General features: G+C 42.5%; 1 protein-coding gene across 1 annotated transcript; it reads left to right on the top strand.

Annotated features, from left to right (window-relative positions):
* The first annotated feature begins 76 nt into the window (after positions 1-76).
* sacs2 (sacsin molecular chaperone 2) lies at positions 77-24,439 on the top strand. Its single transcript, XM_067515532.1, has 8 exons — positions 77-190; positions 5,973-6,018; positions 6,976-7,063; positions 8,633-8,744; positions 9,208-9,354; positions 9,472-10,903; positions 12,187-12,275; positions 12,605-24,439. Exons 2-8 carry the CDS (start codon positions 5,990-5,992, stop codon positions 23,572-23,574), a joined length of 12,867 nt encoding a protein of 4,288 aa, XP_067371633.1. The 5' UTR covers positions 77-190; positions 5,973-5,989; the 3' UTR covers positions 23,575-24,439.
* Positions 24,440-24,700: the final 261 nt, after the last annotated feature.

Below are 24,700 nucleotides of genomic sequence, written 5' to 3'. Positions count from 1 at the left end.
CTAAAGTTTCATTTCGCACGAAAGGACGATTGATTCATGTAGAAAACGAAAGGAACAAGCCAGAATGACGGAAACGACGCAGGCAAGGCTGGACACCAGCCGCAAGTATATAGAGCCCAGCTGAAGCATCCGCATTCTTTAATCTTCGCAGCAGCGGCTCTGATGCGACCTTTCAGCGAACATGACTAAGGTACTGTAACTTAACTCCTGCCTCTTTACCGGCACCTCCGAGTAGTTAAGTTAATTAGTTCTTGCCTCACGAAGATACTGACACAATATTTAGCATCATAATCCATAAAGTGAAAAAACTTATTGTGCTTTTTAAATGTGAATTCTCAGAGTTTTTGTATGATTTCTTCTATTTGTGGATTCCCTACTTAATGTGTTTTAGCCAGTTATTTTAGGTAGCCTGTTTATTACATTTTTTAAAAATGTGTCCATCTCCTGCTTTGCTCGTTGCATTAAGCAGATGATAAAAAGCACCAGCTGTGCAGTGGTGCCGTTAGGAATTGGGGATAGTTGCGTCAGAAAGGGCATCCGGTGTAAAAACTGTGCCAAAAAGACAATGATCCGCTGTGGCGACCCTGAACTCATGGGATAACCCGAAAAGGCAAAAATAAAAAATAAAAAAAGCACAACAGTGGACAGACACTTCTCAGCCTTACAGGTGGGCCCATGGAGCTGCCACTATGACGAAGTAAAATACTCTTTCTGCATTGTTTTACAGACTTTAATTTACGTATCGAAGTTTTTGCTGAGGTTGTGCTTATTTAGCCATCATACTACCCCAGAATTATAGTTTTTGTTAATGTTATAAAAATAAGAAAACATTTTGAGGGGAAGTGAAGAAATGTTGAACTTAAAACTTCAGACTGATGACATGGGCAGCCATTAAAAAGTTCAAAACCACCCGCTAAAAAACAGATGCCGATTGTAACAATTTACCATATTGCCTGCATGGTAACAGCGGCGCGCGCGCGTGTGTCTGCGGCCCTTTGCTTGTTTGTTAAAGCATCGGATGATGTCACAAAGAAGAGCACGTCAGTCAGATGGGCTGGGCACGAGGTTGGGATTATAAGAACCTGACAGGGTCTACGATCACGTTTGTCTTTTACAATTTGAAGTGTAAAGAGAGCAGCGATGAAATATTCAGCTAAAGCAGCGACAGCCACTGAGAGTCTGTATTTTGTGTCACAAAATGTATGTTGTGCAGTGCTAACATTAACGTTACACAACGTACTTGCTTAAAAACGATGGTTACGTACTGTAACCCCAGATTCTATGACTATGTTGCGCAGCCCTCTGGCTGTAGCATAATGAACCAATCCCTGCGCGCTCGCGCCAACTGAAGCAGTATAGTCCACGCCCACCGGTGAGTGGGCCAAAAAGTTGCTACTTTATCGCTCTCATGGTGTGCTCAATTACGTCCGCAATCACACCATAAGAGAGCGGCGACTGTAGCACTTATTCCCTCTAACTGACCATTTTCCTTCAGCCAGTAAGAGGTACTAGTGGGGCCCAAAAAGCCAGAGGGCTGCGCAACATAGTCATAGAATCTGGGGTTACAGTACGTAACCATCGTTCTATTTCCTATGTTGCTTGCCCTCTGGCTGTAGCATAATGAACCAAATGCTACAGCAGGATATAGTCCACGCCCCACTAGTGCCATACAGCAGCTAGGAGCAGTAAACAGAACCCTGCTTCACAGCTGGACCGACCTGAACTGTGACAAAAACACAAGGGGGGGGGGGGGGGGGAATCACAGCTGTGAACACACCGGCAGGCAGTGGGAGAGCATTCAATAAGCCCACTGAGGGCCTGGGGACCGAGATGGAGAGACAAGACATACTAACCGACACCAGAGTGTGCACTCTGGGGTGCAGAAAGCACAGAACTGGAAAGTGAGGGGCGTGAAACGTCTCGAAGATAAAACCGGACGAAAGAGCAGGTGGAGGACCATGATACCGCCAGGCAGATGTCTTCCACCGACACCCCTCTGAGCAATGCCACAGAGGAAGCTATTCCTCTAGTGGAGTGTGCACGGATTCCCTCTGGTGGCTGGGCCCCAGAGGACTCATATGCTTGAAAAATGGCTTCACACAGCCAGTGGGACAGGCGCTGAGTGGAAAGAGGAAGCCCGGCAGAGCCTTCCCTGTAGTGCACGAAAAGGCGCTCGGAACGGCGTATAGTAGACGTGCGCTCCACATAGTAGGACAAAGCACGCACTGGGCACAGCAGATGAGAGGAGGCATCCTCCTCAGAAGTGTGAGGAGGTGTGCAGAAACCTTCCAAGGTTATGACTCTCGACCTAAAAGAACTGGTAATGCACTTGGGCATGAATGCAGGATTAGGGCGGAGAACAGCCAGACTGAGATCCCCACGAATTGAAAGACACTCCGGGGAGACTGACAGGGCAGAGAGGTCACTCACTCTTTTCATAGAGGTGAGAGCCAAGAGAAGCGCCGTCTTCCATGACAGGAGCCTGAGGGGAACCTGTTCCAGCGGCTCAAACGGAGAAACCACCAAGGCACGGAGGACCAGAGAAAGATCCCAAGGAGGGGCCAAGGGGCACAAAAGGGGCCGTTGCCTCCTCACACCCCTTAAGAAACGTTTCAGCAAGGGGTGACTGAAGACAGACCTGTCTCCGAACCCCTCATGACATGAGGAGATCGCAGCGGCATAGGTCTTCACAGTGCTGAGGGATAAGCCTCTGTCCACGAGGGTCTGAAGAAAAGACAGAACCCGAGGAAGAGGACATGAAGAGGCAGACACGCCCCTCTCAGAGCACCAGCGCTGAAAGGATGACCACTTGGCTACATAGGAGGAAGTGGTGGATGCTGCCCTCGCACCTTGAATGGTGGCCACCACGCGGGGTGAAAACCCCTGGTCGGCTAGGCGCTTCCTCTCAGGGGCCAGACCCACAGGCGCTGGAGCAGAACTGGGGGACTGCGGATCATCCCGTTGGCCTGAGGCAATGCGTCCGAACGCCACGGGAGCTCCCAGGGCGGGCCTGCCAGCATTTGACAGAGTGACGGGAACCACGGTGCCCCCACTCGCCTTGGGGCCACAAGGATGACGGTGAGATACTCCTCTCTCACACGGTCTAGTAACCGGGGAATCAGAGGGACAGCCGGAAATGCATAAAGGAGCCGCCTGGGCCAAGGGCAATGGGAGAATGCATCCACCCCAAGGGGGGGGGGAATCTCGAGCTCGGAGGGAGAACCAAAGGGGGCACTGGGCATTGACCTTGGCTGCAAAAAGGTCCACCTCGGCTCTGCCAAACCTGCTCCAAACCTCTTGGACCAGCTCTGTGCGCAGCACCCATTCCCCGGGGCGGGGCCCCCCCCGAGACATAGTGTCCGCGGCGGTGTTCAGAACGCCGGGGATGTACACAGCTCTGATGGAGCGGAGATGCGAGTGCGCCCACAGCAGCAGTCTCCTGGCGATGCTGAGGAGCCGTGAGGATCTCACGCCACCCTGACGGTTGATATAGGAAGCCGTCGTCGTATTGTCCGTGTGAACAAGGACGTGGCAATCCAAGAGCACCGGAGCAAAATGCTGAAGAACGTTCCACACAGAGAGCAGCTCCAGCGCGTTTATGTGGAGAGACATGCCCTCTGGCCAGGGAGCACCCACTGACTGAGAGAGGCATGTCCCGCCCCATCCCAACAGCGAAGCGTCTGTGAACACCGAGACGTGTGATGAGGGGCGGCCGAGGGGTACGCCGTCTAACATGACGCGAGGTCCCCTCCAATAGGCTAGATCCGGACCCACTGATGGGGGAATCATGACCAAACGTCTGCGATGACGTACAGGATCGAGCTGCAGGCGAGAGAACCAGCGCTGCAGTCGCCTCATGTGTAGGAGGCCGAGGGGAACCACCGAGAGAGCCGTGGCCATCATGCCCAGCAGTCGCATGACTGAGTGGACGCCTGCCGCCTGGGGGGCAGGTGGAGGAGGTGGAGGAGCGGGCTGCACCGGAGCAGGTCGCGAAGCGGCTGATGCTGATGAAGCGGGGCGCCTTTGTCTGTGAGAAAGCTCACGGCGGTCACGCCAGTGACCGGCGGAGCGAGAGGGAGCTGTGACATGGCGACGAATCTTTTCCGCTTCTTCCGAAGCCGTCTGCATCTCTCTAACAAGGTGCTGGAAATGGGGACCAAACAGACCATCAGGGCTGATGGGTCCCTCCAGCATATCCTTTCTAACAGCCTCTGGGATGGAGGAAAGATGGAGCCAGACGTTCCTCGCGATCATGGTTTGCCATGCCGAGATGCGCGCCGAAGCGATCGCTATCGGGGCGCACAAGGCGAGGATGGCGCTGGAAAACTTGCTGATCTCTTCAGCGTACTTGTCTGGAAGAGCATCAGGTAGGAGAGCCAGATCAGAAATGGCATTAGCTAAGGCGGCTTCCTGGGGTGGCGACGCGGCATCCTCCGGCACAGAAAGATCACCACGAGCGCTGGCGATCTTAATGATGTCCGGAAGCTCTTGAAGTAGCTGCACCATGGCGGGAAGCGGTGTTGATGATTGAGAGCTACGACGTAGAGCGTAGCTCGGAGGGCGCTGCTCCAGCCCCGCAGGTGGAGGGGGGGGAGCAGGGGGGAGCAGGGGGGAGCCTGAAGATGAGCCGTGAGACGCGGAGGCGGAGTCGTCAGACCCCGGCTCCTGCAAATGGTGCTCAGTGAGAAGGCGGTCAGGAGGCTCAATGTCAAGAACATCGCTAAGAAGCCAATACTGCTCCGGATTTTCAGAAAAGAAATCCGCCCGGGAGCGTAGGGTGTCCTCAGGCAGAAGCCTGCAGAACATGCAGGAAGCCCGCTCAGTAAGAGCGAGGCCCGCGTGTTCCGCCCCCAAGCAGCCAAGGCAGCGGGGGTGAAGGTCACCGGGTTCAATGTACCCAACTTGACAAGCTCCGCAGATCCTGACGCCGCCTTTCTTCGCTTTGCTCCCGCCGTCATCATCGCCGCCGGTGCTGCCGCTGCCTCGCTTATCTTTACTGGACATATTTGCTCTTTAGTTAAGGAATAGCTCTTAGCTGGCACAAGGCTGAAGGAAAAAAAGGGAATAAGTGCTACAGTCGCCGCTCTCTTATGGTGTGATTGCGGACGTAATTGAGCACACCATGAGAGCGATAAAGTAGCAACTTTTTGGCCCACTCACCGGTGGGCGTGAACTATACTGCTTCAGTTGGTGCGAGCGCGCAGGGATTGGTTCATTATGCTACAGCCAGAGGGCAAGCAACATAGGAAATAGAACATTAGTAGTTTTATCAGTTGCCTGGACTATAGCCTCATTCCACACTAGCAATTTTGACTTTCTTTGCAGCTCGTGCTGCAGAAGGCATATGCAGTGCTTATTGCATCTCAGCTGTGACTTCTTCCAGTTTTTTCTTCGCTTTTCTTCATCAGTACCAAACATAGCACAGAAAGTGTGTGGTGCTGCCTCTTGACTGCATTGCCCAATGTGTTCTGTAATTAAAATGTTAAATCAGAGTTAACTTCAATACGCTAAATATGTCGTTTTGGTGTCATATTTTTTAAAATCGGTTAGGATTTGAAAATCCAGTCTGAACCAGACATGAGTGAAACCCATAACACATTTGAGTCACATCAGTCTCATCTTTTATCTGAATTAACATTTGTGAAACATACTGCATGGCCTGGCGTCAGTTTTTTTTTTTTTTTAAATAAACATTGTACCCCAGTATGTATTACAACCTAACCCGATAGTATGATAGGTTGTAACAAACACCATGAACTTGACATGAACTCATGAGGTTTGTGGTGTATTTGTGCCATTCATAGCAGACAAATGTGGGTACTGTGTTTAAGCATTTGAGAACTCTAGCTCAAAAATTCAGTGAGTTACATGTGGTGAAGTAAAATGTGATATATCCATATGTGGTCTCCCCTACTACATTTCATATGTTGTAAATACAAATTTTGTTCAGCAAGTGCTTTTTTCTGACTCAGCATCCAACCCATGAAGGATGAGTCTGAAGACAAAGAAAAAAACTCGGTGAGTGTCACTTCTGTTTTATTTTAATTTTGAATTTACACTAATAAGAGTAATATGGCACTAGTTACTAGTTACTGGCAAGTAACTAGTTACTGGCAACTGAAATGACTCCTTTACCGGAGTATTCAGACCCCGAATTCAATAAATATGCAGAAGCCTTTCGGGCCAGAGTTGTAACTTTAAGTTTGCTTGGGTAAGTCTCATCAACTTTCTGAAATCTGAATTTGGGCAGGTTATCCCTTTCACCGTGACAGATCCTCCCAAGCTCTCTCAGACTGGGTGAAGCATCTTCATCTCTCAAGTCTGGGGCACTCAGGGACACTCAGAGCCATGTCCTTAAGGAAAAGAGACTTTTTCTCAAACCATTGGAGTACTTTAAAAGTTGTTGCTTCTAGGTGTAAACTTTCACTTATTTTGAGTGCATTCTTTCATGCTACTTCTATAATTAACCATTAATGATAAAGGGGAGAGGGAAAGAGCTGCCCCTCTTTACAGCAGACTTTACAAGCCAGCATGAGAGAATAATGATGATGGTGACATGCCAAAAATGTATTCTCTAATCTCTGACCAACATACTTTTAGCATATCATTGTTAGTGTCAGTGTGCACTGACAGTCAGCTAGCAGCAGTTTAGACTGTACTGACCATTGCACCTACTGGTCAAAGGAGTTTTTCTAAGCTGTCACTCAGTAAGTTGTTGATTAATCATGCTTTCTGTCCCCTACTATGAATTTATTCTTCTCAAACCGCAGTGTTGTGTGTAAAAAATAAAGCTCACATTTACACCAGTGTGTCGGCTGAAAAGCCTCTTAATCTTTGTGTATTTACCTGTAGCTAAATACTCTTTAGAAGTCCAATATGTGCGGATCAAATCTGACTGTAATTCGGGTTAAACTTTTTCAGAATGACTAAGTAATATACTTGAGTTAACTGAGGTAATCCTTGTGCTTTGTTTAGGACGTCCTTCGGGGCAACAGCCCCACCCTTCATTGACTACCTGAAAGATATTTTACGTCGATATCCAGATGGTGGACAGATTTTGAAGGTTAGTACATTGCCAGTGCACATTTTATGTTATAAAATGTATATATACCCCAAAATAGCATTGTCGTTGTGATTTTGCTTATACAAACCTGGATTACAGATCCAGTTACAATAATGGCAGCCTAAAAATTCCGTATGTAAATAAAATATATAGTTTTAATAGAAATAAGTTCCAAACTTATCTTGTTTTGGGGAGGTACTGTGGAAGCCTCCTGTGCCTCAGACTCTTGAACAGCACTGGCAGTGGTGCAAAGATGGTGAGGTTTGCTCTTCTGCTAAATCTGAGAATTTCAGTTACTTCTGCTTGATTAGTAAGCTTTGGAGCATTCCTCTTTATTGTAATGTCTAAAATCTTTTAGGTCTTTTCAGCAGCACTAGAATCCTTCTCACTCCACATCACTAAGTGTGATATGATGATATGATGTGATGACTATGAGCTCAGTATGAATCCTCAGTGTGTAATAATTGAATGTGAGATGGCTGCCTCTGTCCTTACTATGATGACAGTCTGATCACAGAAGTGGTCACATTAGGAGGAATAAAAGGTCTAAAACTAATATGAACTGGGTTTTAATCTTTTTCTCATGACCCAACTTGATTGCATCTCATTATGCATTTAGACTACATGAATAACCATTATACATATTTGCAGAATTTAATTAGTAATTCATATAATATTATATAATACCTAATCCATAACACATACTATAATATGCCCTAATCTTAAACAGTTCGCTGTGCTCTGCAGTCCCCTCAACCTTCAAACATTCAACAATAATTCCAGCCCCTAAGAAAGCTTGTATCACAGGAATAAATAATTACAGACCAATAACTTTCAAGTGTTTGATCATGAAAAAAAAGACTACTATTCAACCACCTGAAAGACATCACAAGGGCCCTGCTTGACCCAGTGCAGTTTGCCTACTCGGGCAAACGGGTAATTAGATTAAGCCGTTAACATGGGACTTCATTATATCCTGGAACACCTCGGCAGCCCTGGGACATATGCAGGGATTTTTTTGTGTTGATTTCAGCTCGGCATTCAAGACAGTCATTCCAGAAACCCTATCCTCCAAACTCTCCGATCTCTCTGTATAACAGGACACAGCAGGTGAGGATGGGAAAAATTACTGCTCTCCTCCTCTCCCTCTACACAAAGCACTTTAAGCAATTTCCTTGTCAAGCCCCTAAAATTTGCAACCGACACACCCATTATCAGCCTGATCCGAGATGATGACGAGACTGCATACCAAGGAAAGGTTGATCAAATGTCGGTGTAGTGCAGTCAGAACAACAACAATAGACCGAAATGGACAGTGAGAACTGCAGACAGAATCATTGATCCCGATATTTCTCAATTACTCTGGTTCTTTTGACTCCTTGTCTATTGTAAGCCAGGTGAGAAATGCTGGAAATTACACAGTATTGTCAAGTTCCATGTACTAATATGCATAATAAAAGGGTTTTAAGTATTGTATACTCATTTGTGCTCTCACGAATTTGGACACAGCGACTGTGCCTTTGATCTGCTGAGTTCTATTATTGGTTATGTTTTTTAATTTGTTAACAGGAGCTGATTCAAAATGCAGAGGATGCTCAAGCCACAGAAGTGGTTTTCATCCATGATGAGAGAAGTTATGGGACTGAGAGCCTTTGTACTAATGAATTGGGAAAATACCAAGGTATGCACTGTGCTCAAGGTTCAAATTGGAATAAATAGGGCAACTAATAGGTAGCCTGATGACAAATATATGGTTTAGATCCCATAGTGTGTAATGTTTATCCACATTACTGTATTATTATTGTTTTTTAATCTTGGCGTTAATGGCTTGTCTTCTGATAATACTGCTAATAATTTATATTCAGCAAAAAAACTAAGAGAAAATCATTGAAACTACATTAGACAGAACATCACAATGTTACAAAAGTATTACTAAAACAACTGCACAGACAGTGGTTTACATACACGTAGAAATTGGTTTATGTCTTCTCATTATACGTTTACAACCTCAGACTTCTAAACTTTCTTGCTTGAGTTTTGCTGGAATATACTACAAAAAAAGCACCAAGAGAGAACTAATAAACTCATGAATGCATTGAACTAATGTCATGAAAATATTTCTGTATCACAATATCTTTGCAAAGGTCCTGCTCTCTATGTCTACAACAATGCTGCATTCACTGATGATGACTGGGAAGGAATTCAGATGGCAGGGAGGAGCGTCAAGCGCAATGACCCAAACAAAGTCGGGAGGTTTGGAATCGGCTTCAACTCTGTTTACCATACAACAGGTGAAACTATATTTAAAGTTAGCATATATATAACTAGTAGTCTGAGTTTAGGTTTTAATCGTTTAAGAACACTTAATTAAGAAATTATTTACACAATATCTCTTTTACTTTATTCAGATTTGCCAAGTATATTCAGTTCAGGCCACCTTGGTTTGATGGACCCCCAAGAAAAAATTTTTGGAGAAAGGAATGGAGGGTTTCTGTGGTCTTTGGATGATGCAGAACATCAAGACACTCTGATGAACATGTATGATCAATTCCAACCCTTTCGTGATATCGTTTCACTTGTAAGCCAAAAAGAGTGGTCAAAAGTTATCATGGAGGATCAGCACTTTGACGGGACAATTTTCAGATTCCCATTGCGCAATGAGCCATCAGATATTTCAGATAACCTCTACGACTCTGATAAGGTGGTTGAGCTTTTTGATAGCTTCATTGCTGATGCAGACTTAAGCCTCCTCTTCCTCAAAAATGTGACCTCTGTGTCATTAAAACATATTGACATACACGGCACTGTTAATACCAGGCTTGAAGTGAAAGCCTCAGTCCCTACCGATGTGATTTTGGAGTCAAACATTGGGCCAGTTGTTGAGGGCTGTACAAGGTTTAAATCGATAACCCTCAACTCAGGAGACCCCAAAGAAACAAAGTGGCTAGTGACGACATGTACCATGAAAGAAGGCAATGTAAAAAATCTTGATTCACTGGCACAAAAGTTGAGCTTTCTCCCTCAAGTTGACTTGGCATTCCCTTGTGTTGAGAAGAGAGACCCTAGTGAGAGTAGACTGAGCTGCTTTCTCCCCCTCCCAAACAATGAATCCAATAAGACTGGACTCCCAATTTATCTCAATGCATGTTTTGGTCTCACAGACAACCGAAGACACATCAAGTGGCAAGAGGATGATCAGAAACATGATGAATACGCTGTGTGGAATGAATTGCTGATGAAAGAAGTGCTACCCCAGGCATACCTCATGATCATTCAAGATGCCATCAAACTTGCCCGAAAGTCTGTTTTCTCTGTCTCCTCTGTGTATGATCTGTGGCCAGATATTGCCCAAATACAGCACAAAGAAAAATGGTATGCAGTAGCTGTGGATGTTCTACTTCAGATATTCAGACAGAATGTGGCCATTCTTTCTCTTGCCAAAAATGAAAGAATGTTTATAACTCCATCAGAAGCTGTGTTCCCATGTAATGGTCCAACAAGCCCCGAAGTATTGGCCGCCATTACAAGGACTTTAGTTTTCTGTGATGAAAATCTTGTCACATTACCAGGTAGTTGTGCAAGAGCTATAAATGAGGTCTACCCACACCTCAACACTCTGAAACATGTAACACCAACTTTCCTGAGGGAAAGTCTTCACAGGATTGACATACACAAAATCTCTAAAGATGACAAACTCTGTCTTTTGGAGTACATTTTGAGTGATGGAAAATATAGAGAACTCGAGGGGCTTCAGCTGCTTCCACTCAACGATGGCTCTTTCAGATTTTTCACAGACAGAGAGGAGGACACTGCTTTAATTGACAGTGAAGAAGTCCCAAGGTAAGGCTTTAATTTTTGGCTTTATTTTATAGATAGAAAATAATAATTACTGCTAAAAGTTTGTCTGTGTTTGGAAATAAAATTAATTAAGTTATAAATATTGTTTGAGGCTGATACAGTCAGTAAAATTCATATTTGACATTTGGTCTGAATTCTATTTGGTTCTATACAAGCAAAGCAGGGACTATTACCATCTGTATTACCAGTAGTGCGACCAAATAGGATCAGAATGTGAACTACACACTGTGCCATGTTCATAGCCAACTATGTGCTGTAGTGAACCAGTAGTGAACCAGGTTTAAAAACATAATAGTGACATACTGACATCAGCTCATGGTGAGCATGTTAGCAAATAGCCTATTTAATATACAGAGCAACATTAGCATTGATTTGGAGATGTGTTTGTGCCCACATGTTGAATTGAAAGGAAAAGGTCAATGTCATACTGTATTTTGGTTATTCTTCAGAACCTGATTTTAGTTTTTACACGTGTGCCATAGGACTCCATTGTTGTTCAGAACTTACAAAAAGCACATTAGAAAACCACATTTCTACACTGGGTGAGCTCAAAAGAGACAAAATGGCAATTACTTTTTGTGAGGATGGTTTCTAACTCACATTCAGACTCAAACACAGACTCACTCAGACACTTTTCTTTCTTTTTTCACACTTTTTTTTCAGAAATCTTAACCATATGCTTTAGTATAGACATTATCAGAAACTGTAGATTTTCTAATGTACTGAAAATAAGGAGGTGGTACTAAGTACTAACCTGTACTAAATTGATATGTTGGCAGTTGTTCTCAAAGATCCAGTGACAGGGTCAGTAATTTAGCTCTCCCTCATTTGCTTCCATATTATTTGACTATTGCTAACATTTTCAATTTGTAGTATTTTCCTTCTTTGGATTGTATTTAGCTAGTAGTATTTGCTAGTAGGTGGAGGGTTCACATCCCCGGTTGGCTGCAGCCGTTCTGTTCCCCCCGTGCTTGCGTGGGTTTTCTCTGGGTACTCTGGTTTCCTTCAACAGTCCAAAGACATGCATGTTAAGTTTATTAGTGACTGTAAATTGCCCGTAGCTGTGAATGGTTGTCTGTCTGTATATGTCTCTCTGTTGGCTCTGAGATAGACTGCCAACCTGTCTAGGGTGTTCCCTGCCTCTTGCCCCAAACCCCATGACCTTGAACAGGATAAACAGCTAAAGATGATGGATGGATGGACATTAGTATATGCAAATGTATTTGTTGTTACCGAAACAATAAACAAACTTCTTCTTTGTGCAGAGTCCTGCTACCATTCTGCAAACACCTCTTCATCCCAGATGATCTCAGTGCAGCCTGCAAATCCCACCTGAAGGAAATGGCCAGGAAACGTAAGAATGCCACATATACTCTACATGTTTTCACACTTTATCTACATATATCAATTGTGCATGAGTTTCATCTTCACTGTTATACAGTATTGGTTGCGCGTGTTGCCCGTAATTTTTGCAATTTCTTTCATGGCACAGTTCATATGATAAAATATTTAATATTTAATGTTTTTAAAAATGTGTACCACTTCATTACCGTAAATTGAGTTTATTTTATCTTTTTTGTTTGTTTTATTAATCCTTTGGTTTACTATGCGGGGAAAACCCGGACACATTCTTGCTTGTACACTAATAAAACACATACAACACAAACAAAATTTGTGTTTCAGATTTCTTCAATGTCATCAACATTGATGCGAACCAGGTGGCTGAATATGCAAGGAGGTATTTGCCACAGGACTGGAAGCAGACTGGTGTACAGCTTGTTACCTGGGACACAAACAACAGTCAACATCCCCCTTTGGACTGGCTCCAGCAGTTCTGGAAATTTCTTAACACTCACTTCAATAAGTTAAGTAATTTCACTGGAATACCATTAATACCAGTCAGTCCTCTGTCTGACAGTCGGCCTGTATCACTAGCACAATTACAAGAGAAAACAACTCTAATTTTGCAGCGAAACAAGCAAATTAGCTTGCCAGATCAAATAACTCAGCTGATGGACAAAGTTGGTGGTACAGTGGTAAGAGGAAACGAATGGCTCAAACACAAGGACTTAGACTCTTATGTGCTTTGCCCCTCTCCAAGGGGTGTCATGACCGTATTGGTGAATTTAGACTCTCAGTATCTCATCAAAGAACTTAAGACTACCCCTCGTGAAGCACGAGAAGATCTGAAAGGTTATCTCTCTCGTCTGGATTCTCTCTCATGGAGTGAGGCAGATTTAATTTCAAAGTTACCTCTGTTTCAAACTATGAAAGGTCATTGGGTAGCTTCTCAATCAAAACAGGCTGTGCTTCTAAAATCTGACGTAAAATTGCCAACAGAGCTCCCAATGCCTGATTCAGTTGTGCAGTGTGCTACTGAGGTTGATCGCAGCCTGTTACAGCTGCTCAAAGTCAGGGTTTTGGACACAGCAGAAGCAGCTATTCTCCTTATCGATTGCATTGAGGAAGGGGCATGCAGCAAACAAGACACAGAGAAAATCATGACTTGGATTTTACAACATGGTGCTGTCCTTTTTTATCAAAATCAAACATTGAAAAACAGATGTAAGGACTTGAGATTCATTGAAGTAAATAGAGAGTTGAAAAGGGCCTCAAGCTTATTTGATCCAAGGATTCAGTCCTTTGCAGTCATTTTTGAGTCAGACTTTTTCCCCCCACATGTATACACTGCAACACCACAGATGCTTGAAAGCCTAACACATCTAGGCTTGCTAAGTAAGGAAGTAGATGTGTCAACTGAGCATCTGTTGCATGCTGCCACAGTGATACAAAAACTTCAGGTTGACCCTCAAACTAAGACTCAGGCTCTCAAAAGAGCGGATGCGCTCTTAAAAATGTTGGAAGCTAATGATCTATTGTCAAAGTTTTCTCATGAGCAGCTTCAATGCCTCAAAATGCTAAAATGGATCCCATGTGACGAACCTGGTAATGACAAAAAAGAATGCAATGACAAATTACACAACACTTGTTTCTTCTCCCCAGCTGAAATAAGAGATTCTGTGTATAAGCACATTGTGGAGTATGTAATGCCTCTGATGGGAAACCTCAGTGACAGAGTTAGCAGTAAACTTGGTCTCAAAGACCAACCTCCACCAGAAAAAGTAAGAGAGAATTTGGAAATCATGGCATCGAAAGCAAAGAAAATGGCTGATCCTGACACAAATGTGGATTTCAAAAGCAGGTTGCACAGCATTTACAGATACATGCAAGAGCACATCTATGAATTTGCAGCAATGAAGGACATGGACACAAACTGGCTGTGGAGCCATAATCAGTTTGTATCACCGCGGGATTTGGTTCTAGATTACCCTCGTAATCTAGATTTAAGTTCTTACATTAAAAAGGTGCCAAATGAATTTTTGCCTTACAAGACGTTGCTTCAGGAGTTTGGTTTAAGATCATTGCTCTCTGATGATGAGGTTGTTGGCATTCTTTATTCGATCCAGCAAAACATTGAAAGAAGGCAACAGCCATTTGCAAGTTCAGCTGAGGTAAAAGTATCAATTGAGATTCTTAACTGGCTGTGGAGAGAGAGGATAAGGGTTCAGGATGACATCCCTGTGCCAGTCCTTGTAGAGGGTGAAAAATATACCCTGAAACAACGGTCAACAGCTGTTTTCTGTGATGTAAGCAAAAGTGGGCTAAAGGACTCTAATTACAACCAGGAGATAATTCATGTCATGAATGAGGAAATCCCAAGGGCAACAGCTGAGTGGCTGAACATTACATTTTTTAGCACGTACATCCTCAATCCAGAGTTGGTGGGAATAGAACAGTGGGGACAATCTGAACCAATAACAACAAGGATTAAAAATATTCTTAAAGAGTATGATGAAGAAAGTGACATCTTCAAAGAACTTATTCAAAATGCAGAGGATGCAACCGCAAAGGTCTGTAAATTCTTGGTGGACTACAGAGTGCATAAAGATGCGCCAGACAGTCTCATTGACCCTGACATGACCCTTTGTCAAGGACCTTGTCTTTGGGCTTTTAATAATGAGCAGTTCACAGCTGAGGATTGGACAAATATTGTCAGAGTTGGCTCTGCCTCAAAGGAAAACAAGGTGGAAAAAATTGGAAAGTTTGGACTTGGATTCAATACTGTGTATCATGTGACAGATGTCCCATCCATCCTTAGTGGCAACAGTCTTCTCATACTTGATCCAAATATAACCCACCTGAGCAAACACATTAAACACAAAACAAACCCAGGAATAAAGCTTGATCTCTCTAAGCAGCAACTTTTTGATTGGTTTCCTGGTCAGTTTGGACCATATGAACATATTTTTGATTGTAATTTCACCAGACAAAATCCTCCTCAACCGTATCAAGGTACTCTGATCAAACTACCTTTCCGAACTGAAGATGAGGCTCTGAAGTCAGAAATAAGCACAAAGGTGTATCACAAACACAATATCCTGCATATTCAACAGCACTTAACTAAAAACTCACAAACTCACCTGCTTTTTCTGAAAAACATCAATACATTGTCTCTACAAAGTATCTCAAATGATGCGTCAACTCCACCAAGAGAAGACGAAATAGAAACCATCCTCACCATTTCTAAAACAACTATGAGCACAATTGGGATTCCAGATGAAGCCGCTGTATCGAAGCAGCATGAAGCTGCGAAATCACTGATGAACCTTGATGGAAAATGCAAAGAGGTTATTGACTGCTGCACAATCAACACTGTCCAAATAACCAGTCAGCAATCTGGTGTAACTGAAGTCCAGTCATGGCTCCTGTACAACTGCTTTGGGACACATCAATCCTTGAATATGGCCCTTGAAGAAATCAAGCAAGCCAAGTTCTCTTTGCCGATTGGAGGGGTTGCTGTGCCTTTACAGTTCAATTCAGAAACAGGTAAATTGTCCTCGTTACAGTCAGATCTTGTTGGAGAGGCATTTTGCTTTCTTCCTCTTTCCATTCACACAGGTCTACCAGTCAATGTAAATGGAACATTTGCTTTGACAAACAACCGGAAAGGCTTATGGGAGAGTGGAGTGAAACATGAGTGGAACACAGCTCTTTTACAGGATCCTGTAGTGACAGCATATATTACTGTACTCTTGGCACTAAAGAAAATGTCTGAAAACAAGCAACTGGATATTTACTGTTATCACAACTTTTGGCCCAACAGAGAAAAAGTAAGTGAAACTTTTAGGCCTTTGGTGGATGCATTTTACACCATCATTGCCCAGGACTCCATTGGCCCGGAGCTTTTTAGTGACGGGGAACATTGGTGCTCGATCAACAGTGCCATATTTCTACACGAGAGCATTGAAGAAGATAAAGACATCAGTGCACTTGCAGTGCAGGTGTGCAAGAAATATGCAAAACCACCCAACCGTGTCATTCCTCTTCCACTGTGGTTGAGAAATAGCTTGAAACAGGCCGGCCTAGACATGGTTTTACAGAAGAGAACGTGGAACTGGAAGACATTTTACCAAGAATCAGTGTTTACCAACCTTTGTGCCATGGACCCTATGACTAGAGATACTCTTGTGCTGCATGCTATCGACCTTCACATCAAAGAAATTGACGATCTACTGGTGTGCTATCCGTGCATCCCCACAAAAGGTGGGCAGCTCCAGTATATCAGCAAACTTGTTTATCCAAAAGGAAAAGCAGCCTGTCTTTTTAATGCGGAAGAGGTGCGCTTGCTCGGAGGTACTGAAAAGGACTTTTGCTCCCCCAAAAGAATTCAGCGCTTGTTGGAACTTGGAATGGCAAGTGATGACCTCCCATTGGAAGATCTGACTGAGAAAGCAGAAGCAATCATGACAACCTGGAGCACTGACAAGAAGAAAGCATATGAGCAACTGAAATGTCTTCTTGAGCTTATGAAGAATCACATGAATGACAAACACTCTCTTCTCTGGAAAAAAATAAGGATGACTGAATTCCTCCCAGCATTTTCCCCTGGAGATACAAAAATGGAAAGAAATGCAACACTGAGAAAGCCCATTGATGTTTTTAGTGGAAAATGCTCCCTACTCGTTAACCTGACACAACCAGTGCTGGATCATAATGGTCTGAAAATACATAACACCGATCCAGTCCTACATATTTTGGGAGTTCATGACAGCCCAAGCCTGGAGACTGTGCTTGATCAGCTACAAGAAGCCTGTAAGAAATCACACTCCACTGACAGTTCCATGCTTCAAACAATAGCACATGAATGCTATAGGTTTCTAGACCAATGGCTCAGGGAAGGGGGTGAGTCCAGATTGATTTCACAGAGGGCAAATTCATTTCCATTCATTCTCATTGGCAATAAATTTGTGAATGTTAAAAATGTAGCTGAAAACGAGCAGTTTGAAGCAAAGCCCTATCTCTATGTCCTCCCATCTTCCTTCACTGATTTCAGGAAGCTTTGGGAAAGTGTAGGGGTTGCAAAAAGTTTTACAATCGACCAGTTTCTGTGTGTGCTTCAGGAGCTGCACTCCAAACATGGAAACAAGCCTTTGCCAACCAGTGATCTGTTAATGTGCCTTACAATTTTACAAGTAGGGATCTTTCAGGCAGACAAGAAAACAATAGATAATTGTCTGATACCAAATGAGCTTGGTGTTTTACAACCTGCAAATGAGCTGTTTTACAATGACAGCCCATGGATGCCACAGGCTCCAGGTATCACATTGTGCCATAAGAATATCTCGCGTGCTATGGCGCGCCACTTTGAAATTAAAACAACCAGGCACCATACACTGCAAAACCATATAGTTGAGGACCTTTCACCATTTGCCTTTCACTTTGAACAGAAGGAGAAACTAACTGTCCGGATTAAAAACATAATTTCTGCCTATCCATCAAAGAAGGATATTCTTAAAGAACTTCTGCAAAATGCTGATGATGCAGAAGCAACAGAAATTCACTTTGTCTGGGACAAACGCCAGCATGGCAAAGAAAAAACATTTGGGAAGAGATGGAACCATCTGCAGGGTCCAGCACTGTGCGTGTTCAACAACAAAGTGTTTTCTGATGCTGACCTGGTTGGCATTCAACAGCTCGGAGTAGGAGGAAAGCACGACTCTACAGGGAAGACAGGAAAATATGGAGTTGGATTCAATTCTGTTTACCACCTGACTGATTGCCCCTCAATCCTTACTGGAGATGAATTACTTTGCATTTCTGATCCCAATGAAAAATACATTGAAAACCATTCAGGCAAATCACCTGGGATTGGCTATAAACTAGATAGCACTTTCAAGAGCATGTACATAGATGTGTACAGATCCTTTCTTCCAGACCAATTTTCTCTTAAACAGGGCACCATGTTCAGATTACCTCTAAGAAAAGGTACCATGGCAAACAGCTCTGAAATATCAAAGCAGGGAGTCACTGACTCTGACATGAACGAGCTTTGCTCAGCTCTCTCCGAGGATCCTGAAGGACTAATTTTGTTTCTGAAACACATCTCCAAAATAAAAGTCTATGAAATTAATGAAAATTTAGAGAAACTGGAAAACATCTTCACGGTAGAAAAAAGCATCCCACAGACGTGCAGAGAAGAAAAAGATGCTTTTGTAAAAGCACAACAAAAGGCTCTAAAATCAGACAAACCAGTAAGCCCATGCAAGGCCATTTATAAAACCATAATTTCAGCCTTAGGTAAAGGAAAAAGTGAATGGATCATTGCAGAACAGTTTGGTTCATTCAAAAAGTGTAATGGAATAGAAGTTGCTCTATCAGATAAACTTCCCCAAGCAGCGATAGCAGCACTTGTGAACTCAGACAGTCCAAGGATGAATTTTAATGGAGCTGAATTTTGTTCCCTTCCTTTACCAGTGAAAACTGGGCTGCCAGTGCATGTCAATGCAAACTTTGAGGTAGATTCTGCAAGGAGAGGACTTTGGAAAGAAGATGGACAAAGTCTAAAAACAAAGTGGAATGAATCTTTGAAACATGAAGTCATTGCTCCACTGTATGCTGATGTCCTTCATTTTATCAGCAAGAGCATTGCAGAAAAGAAAGGCTCTTCTTTAAGTACTGAGTCATTGCTCGGAAGCTCATACTTGTGCTTTTGGCCACATGTGTCCAAAGATGCTAATCCGGATTGGCATGAAATGATACATGAAGTATACAGATCAATCAAAGAAAATGGCCTTAATGTGATTCCAGTGAAGAGGACCTCAACACGTAAAATTGCAGGCAGAAACATCAAGGAGTACTCTTTTGTCTGGTGTAACACAAGAGAAACTGAAGCAACACAGGCACTTTACCTGACGCATTCACAGCATGACCCGATAAATCCCATTTTGGAAGGTCTTGGAATGAAATTGGTTCCCTTTTCCACAGAAATGGAAAAAGTTTGGAGTAGTTTCAAATCTGCTGGTGTTGAATCAAAAGACGTAAACCCTTCAACTGTGCGAAAGTTTCTGACAGAGAAACCTCTCAATGACCCAACTCAAACAGTTAAGGGGCTACCCCTGCCTATAACTGCCACTCTGATCAAAGATGAAACAACATGCTCGAAGCTCTTGAGTTTCTGTTTAAAGGATTTCCAGTCGAAAAAGGTTACAAAGGATAATTCGAGTTCACTCAATGGGCTTCCACTTCTTCTCACAAAAGACAAGGTTTTAAGAGTGTTTGATTCCAACTCACCCAACCTGATATCAAGATATGAGAATCTCTTCTTGGGCTGCGAGGACCAATTTGCACATTATCAGATCAACAATATGCACATTGATGTTCTCAAACAATGTAATCTTGTCCAGAATTTGAGACTCCCCTGGGCAGCAAAAACTCTAAAACCATTAATTCAGCAGCATCTTCTGACCTGTGAAGTTGATCCCGACAGTGGTCTCCATGTTCCAAACAAGAAAACGATGAAATGGTTAAATGTACTTTGGAAATTCCTAGCAAGTGAAATTGAATCTGCAACATCTAGAGGTGATGAGGAAAGCTTGACATTAAATGATTTGAAGATGCTCTTCTGTGACTGCTGCATTTTACCTGTTGTGTGTCCAAGGTTACGCAACAAGCACCTCCTGCAAACAATCAAATACATGCCAAGTGTGATTCCTTTCGCTTCAGAACAAGATATATCGGGTATCCTGTTTAAACTTGGCTTTATGAAGCTTAACAACGTATTCTTCCGTGAAGTGCAGGTGGATCCACTAAAACATTTATTTCTATACCCTGAATTAATGAATGTAAATGATAAAAACTCTGTTTTGGATCAGGTCTACAATGTTAAACACTCAGAGATTTCCAAGCTTTCCAGCAAAGACATGAATGAGCTTCAGAACTTCCTGCAGTCTGGGGCATCCAAAGCCAAAGACATTCAAGAGTATCATAGAAAGCTCAAATCCTTACCAATATTTGAAACAGTACAGGGTGAACGAGTGAGGATTGATGGAGCAAAATCAGTATATATCCTCAAGAGCATACATTTAGAGAAATATTCTGATTTGTTCACCATGCCAAACAGCAGCACCATTTTTCTCAAAGATAGTCCGGAGAACTGCAGTCTGTCAGAAACACTACCTGTCCAAGTCCTGAATGATTTGATATATTTTATGAAATTCATTCTTCCTGCTGTACACACACTCACAGAGAGTCAGACTCTTTCCTGCTTAAAGCTGTTACTCTCACTACAAATTTATCAAGATTATCCTAAATATAGGGGCCAAATCATCTCCTCACTGAAGACGGTAAACCTGATTCGCAATTCTCAAGGTTCATTGAAGACAGCATCATACTACTTTGATGAGAGTGTTGAGCTTTATCAGAAAATGCTGCCCCAGGAGAGATTTGTCCCGAAAGAATTTTGGAATGAGTTCCGGGACATAAATCTATTTATAAGAAATCCAGTGAGGGAGTTGCTCAAAGAACTTGGAATGAATCATGTTGTGTCAGCAGATGACATAATAAAGTTTGCCCATCAGATAGAATCAGACGCAAAGACAAACTGTCAGCTTGAAATCTTGAAACAGAAATCAACATTAGTTTTCAAAGCAGCCTTAAAAATTGTGAACAATATAGAAGAGAATAACTTAAATTTGCTGGAGAGCATTGCTGACATCGAGTTTATTTTCCCTGTGACAATTCAAAAAGAGCTTTGCAACTTTCACCAACCATTTGTCACCGATAGAACTGCAGTTAAAATCAGAGGATCTTTGATGGAAATTGACCACAAGTGTCAGGAACTGATTTGGTCTTCAATGCCAATTATAGACTTACCAGTTTATAGGTCACAAAAGATCCTGCAAATGATGAAAAATGTTGGTGCTCATGAACAGCCACCTCCAAAGTTCGTTACCAGTAACTTGAGCAACATCTGTCAGTCACCCTGTAAAACCGACGAGCTGATTAAAACGCGTGCTACTGTGTTTCGAAGTTGCTATACCTACCTGCAAGCAAATGGCTTTGAAGTGAAGACACTCGTTGGTCTTCCTGTTGTGTTGGTTGAAAAAGACAGACAAGTTGTTAGGAGTGAGAATGTGTCTCTATCTCTCCATTATCACCTGGAATTCAGACCATATTTGTACCAAATTCTTCCCCAGGATACCTTGTACGTAGAGTTCTTTAAGAAAATTGGCATAACAGAGAAGCCTACAGCAAAGCAGTATTGTAACGTTCTGGCAGAAATTCATGCTGATTCCTGTGAAAAACCAGAACTGAACCCAAACCAACTGAAAACTGTAAAACGTGCTGTTGAGCAGTTGTTCCAGTTAATCACAGCTGAAGGAAACCAGTCCTTTGATGATGTAACGACTATGTATCTTCTTGCAGTTGATGGGAAATTACACCCATCATGCACACTTTACTACAATGACACAGTCTTTGAGACCAGAAGGTTAGAAGAAGCGCTGGAGAATAAGTACCTGTTGCTCGAGAACCTCAGTGAATGTCATTTGGGCATAGACATTTATGAACATCATCAGGTTCTGCGATTGCTGCCTCTGAAATTTCAGCCTAAAATGTTGTCTCAGTTCACAGAGGAGAAAGTGGTGGAATTACACATGCAGCTTTGTGAGCTTGAGCCAAACTGCGTTTTTAGTGGGTGGTTTAACAAACATCTGTCCTCGGTTGCATTTAGACATGGACTAATATGTCTCATCAGAGAGCACTCTAAAGGAAAAATAACACAAAAAGATGCATCTGACATGTGTGAGAAGACTTTTGGCGGTATTCAGATTGTCTGCTGTCAAAGCCTTGAAACGGAGCTTTGGCTAAATAAACAGCAACTGCCCACAAGTGCCACCGAAACTGATGTTTTTGTCAAACGAGGGCAAAACGGCTGCATTTTTTATTTAAAACATAGTGACACCATGGAACCTAAGGTGATAAACGAGGTCAATATGACACTGACAAAGGAGATTAATGCTCTTTTAGGTAACAGCATTGCATCATTTCACCTCACAGTCCTTGGACAACTTCTCATGTGTGACAGTTTGCAAGATGTTCAGAAAGCTTTGGCTAAGAATGGGATCCATGACAGTGTTGAAACTAAAAGCTTCCGGAGTAATCCGCCAGCCCCTGGGACCGATATTCCAGAGGTGTGGCATGATTCTTTGGACATGGACATCTTCAATATCTTTGAAGAGGGGGAATATGTTGGCTACCACACTAACAACAAGTACATTTATGCAATTATTGTTGCGGAACTTCCCGGGAGGTCTGGACAATATTCATGGAGATATAAAATAAACATTGGGAAAGATGAGCCTATCGAAGTCAGTTGCCTTGACCTATATCAGATTAAACGGGAAAAGAAGCCCAAGCCTGAAGAGAGGACTCACACATATCCAGAATCTTCTTCAATGGAGCTGGAGCTACATTCTTCCCAACACAACAAAACATCTTCTTCCCAACCATCAACAAGTTCCTCATCTAGGAGATCCTTGCCAGTTTCTTTTGCTGAAGCTAAAAGGGAAATTGACAAATGTTTGGCAGAGATCTGGACTCTTCCCAAGGAAGAAAGGGATAAAGCCATTAAGCGACTGTACCTGAGATGGCATCCTGACAAAAATCCTGACTCTGAAACTCTTGCCACTGAGGCATTTCAATACTTGCAGAATCGAATTGATGAACTCAGCAAAGGCACTGCAGGCAAAACTGCAGGTTCCTCCTGTCCAAGGGGAAAGTCACATTACAAAGACTTCTACCAGCAGTGGAATCAGGAGGCCAGACATCACAGAAGTAGTAGAGAGAAGTTTTCTAGAAACTTCCATTCCTACAACTTTTGGACTTATAATGAAAATGTCCCAAGACCAAACAAAGAGGAGGCCCAGCGCTGGTGCAGACAGGCTCGCTGTGATCTCCAAGCTGCCTACAATGACATCGGTGGAAAGAGCACAGAATGGTGTTTATTTAAAGTCCATCAAGCAGTTGAAAAGTCTCTCATAGCTGTAGAGTATAAAAAATCGGGTCAACATCCCAGTAGCCTCTCCATTTCAGATATGGCTGAACGAGCTACATGCCACAACCCCCAGTTCAGTGTTTTGCCCCAAATTGTGAAACGTCTGAAGATGCTGGGAGTGGATGCCAAAAAAACTCAATATCCCAACTGCTATCCATGTCCCCAGATTCCTAACGGACAATTCAAACCAGAGAATGAAATGGAAGCAGTGAGAAGAGCATCTGAGCTGCTCTGTATTGTTGAGGCATATGTCAATTAGGGGTTTAAGACAGGCAGACAGAATGCCATGTTGGACAAAGTTCTGTATGACCAGAATATTGTCCCTGCTGTAAGAATTGAAACATTACTTTCAACAACCAAAAGCATGATTACTGTATTAATCTTTAGTTAAAGTATTTATAACTACCAGATGTTGTCAATATAATCAGTGTATGAGTGTTTTTTATTAGAATTTCTCAATGATTTGTATAATCAATGTAAACCATTATGTTTATGATTTCTCATTTTGCACTGGGATCAACATAACCACTGTATGACTTTGTTTTTTTTAATCATTTTATATCATTTACATTTTCTTAATGTTTAGAAGGGGCCTAAATGGTCAAAATGGACAAATAGTATTGTTTTTGTTTCATTTATTATTTTTATATTATGTGTTTATTCATATGTTTACTCCCCTAGCTGGGTTTTTTTTCTTACATATTGATCAGCAGTTTGTACTTGTACTTGTTTGAGAGCAGCTGTAACAAGGCAACACAATTTCCCACACGCTACTAATAGTTATTTGAATCTTTAGCATAAGCACTGTAAGAAAGTTTATCATATCTCATCCATATCCATATAACCATTGTATTAATATATTTGTTATATTTTTGTTTTTATTAATTATGATTTCTCTCAGGTGGCCAGTAGAAACATAGGTATGACTTTATGGTATCTTAATCATTTTTATTTCCTCACAGAGGATTAGTATGTATGACTTTAAAATAGTGCTCGCTGAGAACAGAGATAATCACTGCACAACTACGTGATGCAAATATGTTCATGTAACTTAGTCACCATTATGACTTTTTTTGTTTATTACCTTTTAGATTATGAGCTAAATAAAAATAATGATGTTCAAAGGATGAAATTTGTGTTTTAAATACTAAAGTAAATTATATTTTACTTATAGACACTGTTGCTGTAAATGTTATTAGTGAGATAGAAATTACCCTCTGGCCTTTTGAAAGATAGGCTACAAGTCCCCAGAGGGGTGTGTGTATATATATAAATATCAAAAATATAGGATTGAAAAAAGTCATTTGAACCTCTGGGGTCTAAAACACTTGTAAAAACTAGCAGGTAACAGTATGAAGAATCTTATATCTGTAATACAAAAACCT

Source organism: Channa argus, chromosome 9, assembly GCF_033026475.1.
Source record: "Channa argus isolate prfri chromosome 9, Channa argus male v1.0, whole genome shotgun sequence".
NCBI classification, from domain to species: domain Eukaryota; kingdom Metazoa; phylum Chordata; class Actinopteri; order Anabantiformes; family Channidae; genus Channa; species Channa argus.
Note: the sequence above shows the minus strand (reverse complement) of the source record. Positions and strands in the feature narration are given on the sequence as shown.

What these genes read in the sequence shown, in the direction of transcription:
- sacs2 (XM_067515532.1), top strand. Translation starts at nt 5,990, where the DNA reads ATGAGTCTGAAGACAAAGAAAAAAACTCG. An exon ending in AAGACAAAGAAAAAAACTCG is followed by an intron (nt 6,019 to 6,975) that starts GTGAGTGTCACT and finishes TGCTTTGTTTAG; the next exon opens with GACGTCCTTCGGGGCAACAG. An exon ending in ATGGTGGACAGATTTTGAAG is followed by an intron (nt 7,064 to 8,632) that starts GTTAGTACATTG and finishes ATTTGTTAACAG; the next exon opens with GAGCTGATTCAAAATGCAGA.